At 43.8% G+C, this 14,722-nt stretch overlaps 3 protein-coding genes across 8 annotated transcripts in view; 2 read left to right on the forward strand and 1 right to left on the reverse strand.

Annotated features, from left to right (window-relative positions):
- The window catches only part of LOC1275861 (uncharacterized), a 312,032-nt gene that overhangs the window by 277,110 nt on the left and 20,200 nt on the right, over positions 1-14,722 (reverse strand). The gene's annotated exons all lie outside the window — the stretch shown is intronic.
- Positions 81-5,770, forward strand: LOC1271134 (caspase-1-A). Of its 5 annotated transcripts, none has more exons than XM_061656420.1 (9): positions 82-364; positions 422-630; positions 705-983; positions 1,051-1,183; positions 1,246-1,311; positions 2,234-2,478; positions 2,558-2,827; positions 3,577-3,709; positions 3,773-4,541. In XM_061656420.1, exons 2-9 carry the CDS (start codon positions 501-503, stop codon positions 3,840-3,842), a joined length of 1,326 nt encoding a protein of 441 aa, XP_061512404.1. In that variant the 5' UTR covers positions 82-364; positions 422-500; the 3' UTR covers positions 3,843-4,541. The 5 variants fall into 5 exon arrangements, with proteins under 5 accessions (XP_309882.4, XP_061512406.1, XP_061512404.1 ...); XM_061656421.1 differs by having other exon boundaries at positions 82-347; XM_309882.4 differs by lacking the exons at positions 3,577-3,709; positions 3,773-4,541 and adding an exon at positions 5,632-5,770 and having other exon boundaries at positions 81-364.
- Positions 5,762-8,892, forward strand: LOC3291178 (caspase-1). Its single transcript, XM_061656424.1, has 6 exons — positions 5,762-6,075; positions 6,158-6,202; positions 6,274-6,488; positions 6,570-6,839; positions 6,928-7,060; positions 7,126-8,892. The coding sequence occupies exons 1-6, from the start codon at positions 5,762-5,764 to the stop codon at positions 7,190-7,192; spliced, it is 1,044 nt and encodes a 347-aa protein (XP_061512408.1). The 3' UTR covers positions 7,193-8,892.

Consider the following 14,722-nt stretch of genomic DNA (forward strand, 5'->3'; position numbering starts at 1 on the left):
GCGAACCCGCATACTGTCACCATTATCGCCGCTTATCAATTCTTATCGTTTTAACAGCTGTGTGCTGTAAACGCAGACCCGTACGTACACCTTAACATACAGTGCTGACAGTAACAAATTGAACTTTCAACGCGTAAGGTGGTCGTGATATCGTAGGGGCAGTGTCAACCATGGGTTGCGCCGGATCAAAACACCAGGGGCCAAAGAAGGAGAAAAAGAAATCCACTACCGAAATAGTTACGGACGCGCAAGTTACAAACACATCAGCGTAGCTAGTGACTAAGGAAACCAAATTCACACATCTAGTGCACAGTACAATAAGCAGTGAAAACTTTCAAGTACAAACTGTATCGTCAACTTCCAGGTATGCGAACGTACAACATAATATTCGTCTTACAAAGCTTTTTTCTCTAATTTACAGCACTCAACCGGTGCAATGTAACTATGATCTATCAAACAATGCCTATGTGCTGGTGTTTCGCAATGACGAGTTCGACCCGATGCACAGCAGACAGGTTAGTGCAAATGATATGAAACAAATAAAAGAGTTTTGCCAGCACTATCGATGCGATAGGCTTGACATTAACGAAAATAACACAATAGCTGAAATCAACAGTAAAATGGAAGAAAGTGAGTAGCTTTAAACAGTCACACAGCTGTGCTGTGTTTTTATCACTTCTAATGTGTTATATTTATCATTGCAGTTTCCGAGAGAGATTTCACCACATACAGCTGCCTGATCGTGTTCATCATGGGCAGTAAATTTGGAAGTGCAACAATCTTGGCAAATGATGGAGAATATTACTCCTTTAAACACTATGTTCTGGAGTGTTGCACAACCAATCGTACGCTGGACATAAAACCCAAACTATTTATAATACTAACTGGTGAACAAGACAATACAACACCGTCCACCATAGAAACTATAAAACCGTGTATGAGCTTTAAACTCGATACGATGATTTTTGAGAGCTCGTACCAAGGTGAGAATGAAAGTAAGAGAAGTATTAAAATTAAAATTTATTGTTTAAAATATTTTTTTTGCCACAGGAACTGCTTCATTTCGAGACATGAAAAAAGGTAATTTTTTCATGCAATTTTTCCTCCGATTAGTACACAAGCACAACAGAGAGAGTATTATGAAAATCTACCCCCTGCTCTACCGGGAATTTTTAAGAAGATCGTAAGTGGTGCCCAAATTGGCAATGTAAAAGAACACTAATTACATTTGACGTATTTTTTAAGCATCCCGCAAACGCCAACGCTCACGACGACCTTGCGCAAGGATCTAATATTAGGCCATTTGCTCAAGTAAGTTTTTTTTGCGTTATTAGTGATATATGGCATGATTTATCAGGAAATTTCTAACGAAATTTTGAAAAAAAACATAAGTTCGAAGTAGTTTTCGTTATATGTTCATTTAGATAAATGAAGAAAAAATAAATCCTACTGAAGTGTAACAATCAATATTATGTCTGTAAAATTCGGTCCCGTGATACAGTCGTTAACTCCAACGACTAAATATCATGCCTGTTATGGGTTCAACCCTAGAATGGACCTCCACCCGTACCAAGTACATATTATCCGACTGCGTCATTCCGATTTAAGTCTCAAGTAAAAGCCTGTATAGGCCAGCATGTCCGCGTAGGACGTTAAGTCAAATAGAAGAAGAATAAATCTGTAAAACTGAATTCAATATTTTGGAGTGTTTGCAGCGGCTACCATCGTCAATTGCAAAACACCACATTCAACTTGCACAATTCCTCTATTCGGTTAACAGATTTCATTACATGGCTGCAAACTAAGTCATGGCACATGACTGATAATAAGTTCAAACATTCTACTAAGAGAGGGGTGTCCAAGCTACAGCCCACGGGCCGCATGCAGCCCTTGAAGGCCTTTAATACGGCCCGCTATTACTTTGTAAAGGCTAAAACAAAAAGTTTTTTTAAACATTTTAGTCAGAATTACATTTTTACCTTTGAAGGTTAAAGTCGAACTTCAATACTACAAAAATGTACAATTTTGATAGATTCAGTTGTTTTTTTTATTTAAAAGGAGATTACAATGTTCGTCCATTTGATGACGGTAATGTCAAAATGGCCCTTATCAACGATATTTATGAAGCAATGCGGCCCGTGAAAAGTTTAGATAACCCTGCACTAAGGAACGCGACTTTATGTGTTTCAAATCCAATTATCACACCCAACCCAATGTACGTCGTATTTTCTAGGCCCTGTGAGAATATGCCCACAATTCCACACGAACCATCTATGTTACGAGAGGTTTACGACTTATCAAATGATGCATACGTGCTAGTGTTCCATAACGATGAATTCGAAGACAGCGCTTTTAACCGGCCCGGAAGTGCAAAGGACATGGAAAGAATACAGCAAGTTTTGCAACATTACCGTTGCGATAAGCTTGATATCAATGAAAACAAATCAAAAGAATATGTGCAGCAAAAAATGGCCGAAAGTAGGTTGCATTTGCCCTTCCGTTTTCAATTTCAAGGCAAATGATTAAATGTTAAAACAATCGTATTTTTTATTTACAGTTTCACAAAAAGACTTCACCCCATACAGCTGCCTGCTTGTGTTCATCATGAGCCACGGAAGTATAAACGATACAATACTGGCTTCCGATGGGAAGTGGTTTAACTTCCAGGAAGACATCGTAGACAAATGCACATCAAATCGTACCTTGAATGGTAAACCAAAAGTACTTGTACTGCAGGCTTGCCGAGGAAACGATCGAATTGTGGTGGATGCAATACCCCCTAGGAGCGATAAAGTAGATCTGGTTATTTTCCAAAGCACATATCAAGGTAAGATCAGTTAAGGATTGTATAAATAATTAATTTCAACTCAACTTAATATAACGGACAAACGTCATTGCACCGCGAAAGATCGCTTTATCTCGGGAGTTTTCTCTAAATACGATTGTTTTCGAATTTCAAAACGAAATTTAAAACAAGATAAAAAAAAATCTTGCTTCGTTTTCCGGACAGAATTAAATACGCGTTTTAACGCAATTCAGATCACAATATGTTGAAACACTGTAGTTATCACGTTGATAACTACTTCTAGAATGAATTCCGATGTACTTCAATGCACGTGGACGCCATTACTAAAAATTGTAGACAAAATGACACTAGCGTTGGTTATTAGTAAAACTGCTAAGGTGGTGATGGTGGTGAGGATGGTGAACTGACCGGTAGAAAATATTTATTTACTGAGGCATCAAAGCATACTAGGAGTCATACACATTTTTAATCGATTCTAATACATCATGGTAATCATCTAAAAATTTAAAATCAGTATGGCTAGGGATAAAATATGAAGAAATGAGTTAAAAACATGCCAAATGTCCGGAGTTTGACGTTGTTCGCAATTTGAATCAGAACGGTAGTTTAGTTTAATCCTCAGGTTTCAAAAAAAAAAGATAGCAAGAGATTTTTTTTTTATTTTTGACATTTCATCCCGGCAAATGGAAACTGTGCACTGTTTATTGTTACGTTTAGTCTTTGTTTTTTGTTTTATTTTATTCTGTTCTGTTCTGGTTTTTTTTTGCTAGGCTGCATATCATTTCGTGATATCCAAGAGGGCAGCTTTTTCATGCAATTTTTCTTAAAATTGTTGCATGATAACAATCACAAAAACATCATCAACATCAAAACCCTGCTTAATCAACAATTCAGAGAGAGAAAGTATATTTTATCAGCAACATTCAGCAAAACAACAAAATGAGACGTGATATTAATATTTTTCAGAATAGCCCAAGCACCCACAATGACTGCGAGCTTGCGGAAAGACTTGATATTTGGTAATCTTTTACGATAGCCTTGGAAGTGATGGATTCTATCGTACATTGTTATGTAATACTATGGAACACAGTCTTTGACAATGTGCAGCTACGATAAACAAGACACAGCATTACTATTTCATTTTTCAATGGAAAACCTGGGTTTAGGTGCCGTAGTATTTCGTAGACAATAATTAAAAGCTTATTTTATCAGCAGACTCTCAAGGAATTAAAACATTCGTTCGGCATTGGTAGTTTTATCGCATATTATTGTCATTTTGATTGCCATTTGGAATTTAATACCTCAACAAATCCATTATAATGATATTGTCATCAATAAGAGAGTAGACGAGCCCTGTAATAAGATAAAATGCTACAGTGAGCGAAAGGTAAAGTAACATCTATAGGAATTTCTTTTCCTTTGGTTTATTTGACTACCTAGTGGCTAAACAAAGTTGCTTATGATCTATCATTAAGAAAATGATGGAAAATAGAGGAAAAAGACCAACAGATGAAGAGTTGAAAGAGAGAGTCAGTTTGAGCTAGCGAGTGATCGGAGTCCGGATTTAAATGACTCTGAAGAAATGCAGAGATCTAACAAGTCGGAGAATTCGTAAAATTTACGAATGGATACTAATAATGCATACTAATTTGAGCCGGTCTCGTAGTACAGTCGTCAACTCGTACGACATAACAACATGCCCGTCATGGGTTCAATCCCCAAATAGACCGCGCCGCCATACGTAGGACTGACTATCCTGCTATGGGGGGGAATCAATTAGTCACTGAAAGCCAAAGCCCACAAGTTTGGTACAGGCAGGCCTTGACCGACATCGGTTGTTGAGCCAAAGAAGAAGAAGAAGACTAATAACGGATCGCTCATACCGAATTGCGTTCCTCGTCTGGGCAGGGAGTGGGGATAGTAGAGGCCGATTTCGCAACAAACAGGAAGGAACATAAAAGTTAATAGAGCAAATAAGGGGCTTCGACTTGGTAAAGAAAGATAGAGACAATGAAAAAGGACTGCGCGTGGTTTCTACAAACTTTGAGAGTCTCAAACCCGAGGAAGCAAAGGAGAACAGGATAAAGAGGGAGTTCGTAGGAAGGACCGTCGATTTTAGAGCAAAACTCAAACGCTTTTTGCGCCGACGTCAAAACGTTTAGAGGCGCAATCGTCGACTCGGACCTGATTATGGTAAAGCTGCATCAGAAGCTTTCCGTGGCCAACACCTAACGGAGTCAGCCGTTCCCAATGCTTAATTTGGACCAGCTTCAGCGTGCTGATGTGACGGAGTGAACAGCACACAGGACGCGCTTCTAGCCAAGAACAACATTGCCGCGATGCCCCTCGCAGATCACTGACGAATGTTGAAACGAGACATGAGCATCGCAGCCGACCTAAAGATCGACTGCTTACCATGTAGAGAGCAAAATGAATAGTTCAACGAAGAGAAGCTTGAACACTTCTCACACTCATTTCTGCGATATGCTTGCAAATATTTGCAATATGCTTCACTATGTTAAATAAATAGGACTGCAATACGAAATCATCGTAAAATCAACGGCACATAGCGCCCTAAAATCTTGTACATTTCACATGAAAGCTGCATTCCAAACCGAAGCGCATCTTATTAGCAGATGATAGCCAATTCACAACATTACTTCTGTCTGGATACATGAAAACATACTTTGAATAAAAAAAAAAGGTTTTCTTAACTTTTACCGGTTTGTGTAAACATACCCTTGATATCACACACATTGAATAGGCGAACCTGCAAAATGTCATCAGTGTCAAACGCCGCTTATCAATTCTTATCGTTTTTGCAGCTGTGTGCTATCGACGCAGACCCACAGTCGACACAGACCCGTACGTACACCTTAACACACAGTGCTGACAGTAACAAATTGAACTTTCAACGCGTAAGGTGGTTGTGTGATCGTAGGGCCAGTGTCAACCATGGGATGCGCCGGATCAAAACACCAGGAGCCAAAGAAGGAGAAAAAGAAATCCACTACCGAAATAGTTACGGACGCGCGAGTTACAAGCACATCAGCGTTGCTAGTGACTAAGGAAACCAAAGTCACACATGAAGTGTACCGAACAACAACCAGCAGTTCGAACAATGCAAGAACCTCACAAACTATCACTACTGCTGGTAACACCACCACAACAACCAATTTACCGACGCGCACATACACACAGGTGTATGAGCGGCCTACGCTTACTAGGTCTGTCGATGCATCTCGGCCGTTCAGCTACCTTCAGCCAGCGTATGAATCATTTTTTTCTGCGTAATAGTAATCGGTGAAATCTTAACACGGGACTGATAATCTTCTTTTGTGTTTGTTTCAGTGCAAATTTCCAAGCAAATGCTATATCGCCAGCTTCTAGGAATACGTACGTAAAAGATAATATTCATATCGTTTCAGCTTAATATCAATATCAACTTATTTTCCTTTTGCACTCAGCACTCAACCAGTAAAATCCCGTACGTATGATCTGTCAAAAAATGCTTATGTGTTGGTGTTCCATCATGACCAGTTCAAAACCCCTGAAATGAACAGAGAGGGCAGTGCAAATGACCTGAAGCAAATAAAAGAGTTTTGCCAGCACTATCGATGCGATAGGCTCGACATCAACGAAAATAAAACCAAAGCTGAGGTTAAGCGTAAAATGGGAGAAAGTAAGTGACTTTAACCATTCACACAACGGCAAGCTGTGCTGTATTTCAATCACTTCTAACGTGTCACGTTTATCATTGCAGTTTCCAGGAAAGATTTCACCAAAAACAGCTGCCTGATAGTCTTTATCATGAGCCACGGAAGTGCAAACGATACAATTATGGCAAAGGATGGACAGTTCTACTCGTTTCAAGATGATGTAGTGGAGTACTGCACCAGTAACCGCACTTTAAACGATAAACCCAAACTATTTGTTCTGCAAGCTTGTCGAGGGGATGCGACCATGGTGGCCGATGCGACACCCTCGATGAGCTACAAAGGCGATATAATTATCTTTCAAAGCTCATACCAAGGTAAGAACAATGGTAAGAAAGGTAAAAAATTAAGCGCATCTAATGGGAAATTTAAAAACCTTTTTGTTGTTTTTATTTCATCTCCCAGGAGCTGTATCGTTTCGAGACACGCAAAGCGGTAGCTTTTTTATGCAAGCCTTCCTACGATTGGCGCACGAGCACAACAGTGAGAGTATTGTCAAGATTAATCCCCTGCTCAATCAGGAGTTTACTAATAAGAAGTAAGTGAGGTTGAAAAAAGTCGTTTAAACGGCTTTACTGATTTACGTTTGAAATGTATTTTTAGAATCCGGCAAACACCAACACTCATGACAACCTTGCGGAAGGATCTTATATTACGTCATTTGCTTTAGTGAAATACACTTCACGTTATGTGAGTCTTTGTGACGTATTGTGGTGGCAAAGTCATTTAAGCCGCGACATCACACTGTTACAGCGATCCGATAAAGTGTAACGCGTATTTTATGGCAGACAATGTGAAACCTTGCTTGCAAGTTCATTCAACCATACCGGACAACAAAGCGGTACAACCTTCTCCTTAGGTTTGCTATCAATCGCAATGATAACTTTATCTAGGGTCAATGAGATTAGAAACAAGTCTCCAGTTCACCACTGCTATTATTACAGATTACTTCATATTTTTATTGTATCTATGCGTCATTGCATTTTTACAAACGTAATACATTTTAATCTTACAGGGTTAGGAATCATATGAATAGTTCTATAAGTTAGAGGAATGATTCAAATGAATATTAGAATCGTACACGCACCATGGTTTGCAATCATAGAATGGATTATGACAATCGAAAAAGGGATTTTTGCAAGTTGGCTGGAGAGCATTGCAAGTAAAATATTTTAATTAATTTTATAAATTTATCATGTTTAATTTTAACGGCACGGCAGGATTTATTTAGTTCATACTGTATCCAGATGGATGCCAGGCGAAAACTACTCAACATTTTGTTTTTTTTTTATAAAATAGCATTGGTTTAACGTGGACGATTACCACAGTTGAAGCTAAGTAAGCGTACGCTTGTTAAAATGTCCTATTCGGTTGACAGATTTCATTATATGATTGCAAACTTTTCTCTCAGAGAATGCACTATTTCATTATAAGCCACTTTCCCAAACACGTTCGAAGAGGACCGATAATAGCAGTTGCCTAGATACAATGGTTGTTTTATTCTATTTCATTAGTATCCTGCATAGTCACGCGTACAATATGACAAAATGTTTAAAAAATCCAAGGAAACCACAATTTCATGTCATTTTGACAACCACTACGATCGTTCTCGAATTCGATCGCGTTTGGGAAAGTGGCTGAATATGATTCAAAGCCCTGTACATGCTTTGACCAGATTGCAACAACAACAACACAGGAGGAGATTAATTTCCTAATGGAATACAATAAACACTTGTTTAGAGTGTTTTATATGCAAGGGTAACGCTTTGTATATCATGATACTCATTTTTATTTGAATTTTTTTTAATTTAAAACTATCAACATCAATATAACCGCGAAAATGTTTTAAAGCTTTTTTATTATGTTCATTGCGTTCATTGTATTGTATTTTACATGGAATAGTGAAAAGTTATTGATCCTATTTGTTGGAGTTCTATTATCCAGCAGCAATTCTAAAATATATCCTAATCCCCTAATTAAGTCTTGTGCAGAAAATCCTACACTTTACGGAGCGTCATTTCTTAGGCTCTTATCGCTATGAGTTATGACTGAACTGCGAAGGAGTAACACCGCTCCGTTCGGGGAATATAAACGGAGGTAAAGATTCCGGTGTACCTTGCAGTACCATTATCCGGCTCATGAATGGCTTCGGCGAAGATTAATTATCGACGAATCAATTAACAATTAGCAATGTATTATTCACGAAATTGGGTTAATTAGAGTTTACACTCGCGTAGTGACCCACTTTCCAAAGCACATCGGGCGAATGCTAATGGCTGCACTAAGATGCTGCGTGCTATTGATATTCCTAATGATTCATTGTGCTATGTTAAGTTTTGTAGAAACTAAAATAAATGGCGTTTAAACACATGTGCTTGTCAACAGTTCATTAATGTTTATCCCATATTTCCATTCCTTCTTTTAAAATTAATTGAAACAAGTTCAAAAAGTTTCTGATACTACGTAGAGACAGCGAAAAGAAAACTTCACACAAGTCCAAAATCCTTTGCAACCGGCGAGGGCGCATCCCAGCACCGTTTTAATAAAGTCGATCCGTCCGAATTCCAACCCGTCGGAAGAATCTCATCAAAGAAAGATAATGAGGTTCGACGGGTAGCTAAACCAACCAAGTGTAAGCGGGAATACGCTCCAGAGATATTTCGGATATACATTGTGAAACGTGTGAAAAGGCGCGTTGGAGTAGTATTTGTTGCTAAATAAGATGGAACACTATAACAAATAAGTGGAGTTTCTTGGGAATACGCTGGAAAAGTGTGAGAAAAAAACGTATGAAATAAGCGAGCAATACTGCGAGTGGACGATAATAATGACAATGACAGCAGGGCCGTGAATAATAATGACAGCAGGGACGTCCCGTTGAACATATTATAATGCATGAAGCGCGATTTAAATCTACCCTCGAATGGAAGTGTTTTCCGACCAAAGGCTAACCTCGTCCAAGCGGCACCAACGATCTTTCTGAGCATCGGGATCAATAAGTGTGGGGCAGTACTGAGTTGAAGTGAATTAAAAAAAAATAATAATAATAATAATAATATAAAAAAAAGGAAAAAAAAAAAAAAATAAATAAATAAATAAATAAAAAAAAAAATAAAATAAAATAAAATAAAATAAAATAAAAAAAAAATAAAATAAAAAAAAAAAATAAGAAAAAAAAAATTATTATATTACATCAATAATAATCATAATAATAAAAAAAACTCATCAGGTTCAATTCAGGTTACCACTAACATCATGGAACTCCGATCCCGTGCAGGCCCGGTAGAATGCAGTCTCGGGGCAAGGCCAAAGAAGCCGGCAATGCCTACAGTGGCATGCAGGGAGTCACGACAGCCACTGTCTTTCCGAGCTAACACCAGCAGCACGGCGCGAGTAACAGAGGTGAGCGAGCTGAGACTACAGCTCGATGAGACGCGCAGGGAGAAAGCTGAGCTGCAGGCTCTCGTATTGCAGCTCCAAACTCAACTGGAATCCATGCGCCAACAGTTGGTAGAGAGCTCGGAGCGTGCGGACCGACAGGCCAAAGAAGCACGCGAAGACTCCTTACGTCGCGAGAACTTTCTTCGAGAGGAAGTAGATCGGCGAGCAAAGGAAATGCGTGAGGAAGCAAGAAAAGATCGAGAACTCATTGCCAAGATGATGCAGCGCCAGCGTGAGCAGCCGAATACACAAGAACGGCAAACGCGAAAGCAGCAGGATCAGCAATGTCAGCAACAATCGTCACAGCCATCGTCACAACAACAAAAGCCGCACCGCCAGGTAGTGAGCAACGAAGTGAATGAAGGAGCATCAACGTCGGCAGGTATAGTTGAGGACCCATTTACTGAGGTGGTTAAACGAGGGTCGCGTCGCTGGCAAGAAATTCGGGCAGAGCGGCGAGAGCAACAGCAGCACCAACAGCAATTGCAGACAACCTCGATTGCGGGTGGACGGCTATCGGTTGATGATCATCAGCCACTGCAGCAAAAGAATCTGCAGCAGCAGAGACGCGAGCAGCTCAACAAGGAGCAGCATCGTCCAGCCCGTAAACAACCGGATAAAATCTTCGTGGCGCCGGCAGCTGGAGTGACGTACTTTACCCTGTACCAGAAGGTTCGGCTGAATCCGAATCTGGTGGAGGAGAATAACCTGATTCGTCGGGGAAATCGCTCCTCAAGGGATCACCTACGCCTCCTGCTGAAACATGGTGCCGATGCTGGAGCCCTCCTGGGCAAAATAAAAGAGGCCGTCGGCGAAAGCGGCATTGCACGTGTCGTAGCAGATATGGGGGAAGTAATCATACCAAACATTGACATGCTGGCTACGGAGGCAGATATCCGCAAGGCGCTTCAAATTGCCTTGGAAAAAGAGGCGATACTGGCCTCAATCAATGTCTGGGAGCAGCGTGACGGCTCACTACGTGCGCGTGTGAAGTTGCCTCGTAGTGACGCCAACTATCTCATCGACAAGCGGCTTATAATTGGTTTTTCTAGCTGCAAGGTGCGCGAAGCACCGAAGCCATCTGCCGAGTCGCGTCGATGCTTTCGATGCCTTGAACGCGGCCACATGGTCCGAGAATGTCAGGGGACGGACCGATCTAGTCTGTGTATTCGCTGCGGTGCAGCCGATCACAAGGCGGTGAACTGCACCAATGACGTTAAGTGCCTGTTATGTGGCGGCCCGCATCGAATTGCCGCCGCCTCCTGCGCTGTTACATCAATCCCCTGTTAATGGATATCTTGCAGATAAACATTAATAAGTGCAGGATTGCGCAGGACCTTGCGCTAAATACCATGCGTGTAGAGAAGGCGGACGTATTGCTTTTGTCAGAGTTATATGCAGTCCCTCAGAACAACGGAAACTGGGTAGTTGACAGGGACAGGTCGGTGGCCATCGTGACGAGTGGGGTGCGCTATCCAATACAACGTATTCGCAGCGTTACAGTTCCTGGTATCGTCGTAGCGGATGTGAACGGGATAACAATTGTATGTTGTTATGTGAAACCAAATGTCAGTGTCCGGCAGTTTGAGGAAATTATGGAAAGGATAGACATACTTATCCGTGGCCATCCGAGAGTGCTGTTGGCAGGTGACTTCAACGCCTGGCACACAGCGTGGGGGAGTGAACGCACTAAGCCGAAAGGCATTGCGCTTTTACAGCTGGTTAATGATCTGGGACTTGAGGTATTGAATATCGGGACATCCCACACATTCCGGGGCTGTGGATCAGCACGGCCCAGTAGGATAGACGTAGCTTTTGCCAGTCCGTCCATCTGCCGTCCAGACCTAGCAGCAAACCCTGCAACCTGCTGGCGGATCCTGTCACGATACTCCTATTCTGACCATGTTTACATCCGCTACACAGTTGGAGAACAGCCACCGAGGGAACAGCAATCAGGGACAGCGAGAAGACAACGCACAGCAGTGCGGTTGGCCGGGACGCGATGGAACACACGTCAGTTCGACCCTACACTCTTCGAGTCAGCACTGCAGTCAACCCGGTTTGAGGATCGGGCTACGCATGCGAAGAGTCTGATTGAGTCACTGACAAGAGCCTGCGATGAGACAATGTCGCGCGTGTTCCCATCACAAGACCACACCGGTCGGCCAGCGTATTGGTGGACTCCGGCCATTGAAGAGTTGGTGAACGAGTGCCGTATCGCAGAACAGCGGCGATTAGCTTCACCCACCGATCCCGATATTTCAGCATTGAATCGACAGGCTCGTCATGCGTTGAAGACTGCGATTAAGGCGAGCAAGAAACAGTTCTTTGACCGAATGCTTCAAGCGTTGCATGATGATGAGACGGGACAGTGCATCCGTAAGGTCCTGTATCGCCTACAGCCCTCTCGGACAGCGCAAGAACGGGATCCGGTGGTATTGGAGAGCGTTGTATCGACGTTGTTTCCGGATCATCCTCCAGCAGAGTGGCCAACTGAGGACGAACATGAAGTTGGCAACAGGGCGCCGCTTCGTGAGGTGACTGATTTGGAGCTGCAGATTATCGCCAGCGGTATGCAACCTAGGAAAGCCCCTGGTCTTGACGGCGTGCCGAACGCTGCATTGGCGTCTGCCATTAAGAACTATCCAAGACCCTTTCGACAAGTGTATCAGGAGTGCCTAGACAGGTCATGCTTCCCAGAACAATGGAAAAAGCAGCGGCTGGTACTCCTGCCCAAGCCGGGCAAGCCACCGGGGGATCCATCGTCCTTTCGCCCGATATGCCTGCTGGACAACGCGGGCAAAACGTTCGAAAGATTGTTGCTGGATCGCTTGAATGAGCACCTGGAAGATTCAGATAATCCACAACTGTCTGAATACCAATACGGTTTTCGGCGTGGGAGATCGACATTGCTGGCAATCCAACAGGTGGTAAATGCGGGCAGACGAGCCATGTCATTCGGGCGCACAAACAACCGTGATCGGCGCTGCCTCATGGTTGTCGCGCTCGACGTGCGCAACGCGTTTAACACCGCCAGCTGGCAATGTATTGCTGAGGCCCTCAGGGATAAAGGAGTTCCCCTGCAATTGCGTAACATTCTGCAGGATTATTTCACTGACAGGGAACTGACGTACGATACAACAGATGGTCCCGTAACGCGTCGGGTCTCGGCCGGCTGTCCACAGGGATCTATATTGGGTCCTACGCTTTGGAACGTCGGATACGACGGCGTGTTACGGTTGGAGCTTCCTGAAGGTGCACAGGCAGTGGGGTTCGCAGACGATTTGGCAATTTTGGCGGCAGGAACCACGCCAGAACACGCGGCAGCAATTGCAGAGGAGGCAGTAGAAAGAGTGCACGCATGGATGCGACAACATCACCTGCAATTAGCACCAGAAAAGACGGAATGCGTCATGATTTCCAGCCTCCGTCGAGGGCATCCAGAGATCCCGATAAGGGTTGGTGGAATTGAGATCCGCTCCAAGCAGGCGATCCGCTATCTGGGGGTCATGATTCATGACCACCTTCTTTGGCGACCACACGTGACGATGGCAGTGGAAAAGGCCAACCGCGTTGTGAAGGTCGTGACCAACGTAATGAGGAACCACAGCGGGCCCCGGGTAGCTAAGCGAAGATTGCTTGCCGGGGTGTCTGAAGCGATTATTCGCTACGGTGCACCCATCTGGGCCGAGGCCACGGATCGCCAGTGGTGCCGGCGGATGCTGGCAAGCGTCCAGCGACCTCTGGCGCAGCGAGTCGTATGCGGATTCAGATCCATGAGCTACAGCGTAGCTGTACTCATGGCAAGGCTCATCCCTCATCACCTTTTGATAAAGGAAGACGCGAGATGCCACCAACGGTACTTCGCCGACCCGGAAGCAAGCCGTGCTGTCATCCGACGTGAGGAACGCGCGGTGACGCTGGAGGTATGGCAACGGGAGTGGGATGCGAACGCATCGAATCCAGGAGCCAGCCGTTACGCACGTTGGGCACACAGATTGATCCCCGAGGTGCATTCATGGATGGCACAGAAGCGGGGTGAGGTGGACTTTCATCTTGCCCAGATACTCTCGGGACACGGATTTTTCCGAGAGTTTCTGCATGTATGCGGCTTCGCTCCATCCCCAGAATGCCCGGAATGTACAGGCTCGGTTGAGTCAGTGGTTCACGTGTTGTTCCACTGTCCGAGGTTTGCAGAGGTTCGGCGCGACCTACTGGAGATGGGAGTGGACGGTTCTATAACAGAGGAGAACCTCGGACAAATGTTGCTGAAAAGTTCAGACTCTTGGATCCGCATTCAGGAAGTAGCATGCCGCATCACCACGGTGCTGCAAGTGCGCTGGAGAGAAGATGAGGCGGCGCTGAATACGCTTGCTAATTCCACATCCGCAGAGGCGACAGTCAACGCTGAACAGATACAGGACGACCCGGCTGCAGCCCGACGAGCGGCCCGTAACCGTCAAGCAAGGGCCCGGAGAGCGCAGGAACGCGTGGAGCAGCTTGGGGACGTGGAATTGGCGTCGGCGTTCAGGCAGTTGTACGGTCCAGCAGCCAGCGATGCGACATCATCAATTCCGGCAGCAGTGCCTTTGCTATTGGAGGCAACAGCAACAGTAGACCCTACACCAGTAGCAGCAGCCGTAGCAGTAGCAGAAGCAGCAACATCATCGGCAGCTGCGGCAGCACCACGAGTAGCAGCTGAGGTTGCACCCTTTTCAGCAACCACCGGAATGGCGCCGCCGTCATCACCGTCATCACC

The sequence above is a fragment of the Anopheles gambiae genome, chromosome 3 (assembly GCF_943734735.2).
Source record: "Anopheles gambiae chromosome 3, idAnoGambNW_F1_1, whole genome shotgun sequence".
Taxonomy (NCBI): Eukaryota; Metazoa; Arthropoda; class Insecta; order Diptera; family Culicidae; genus Anopheles; species Anopheles gambiae.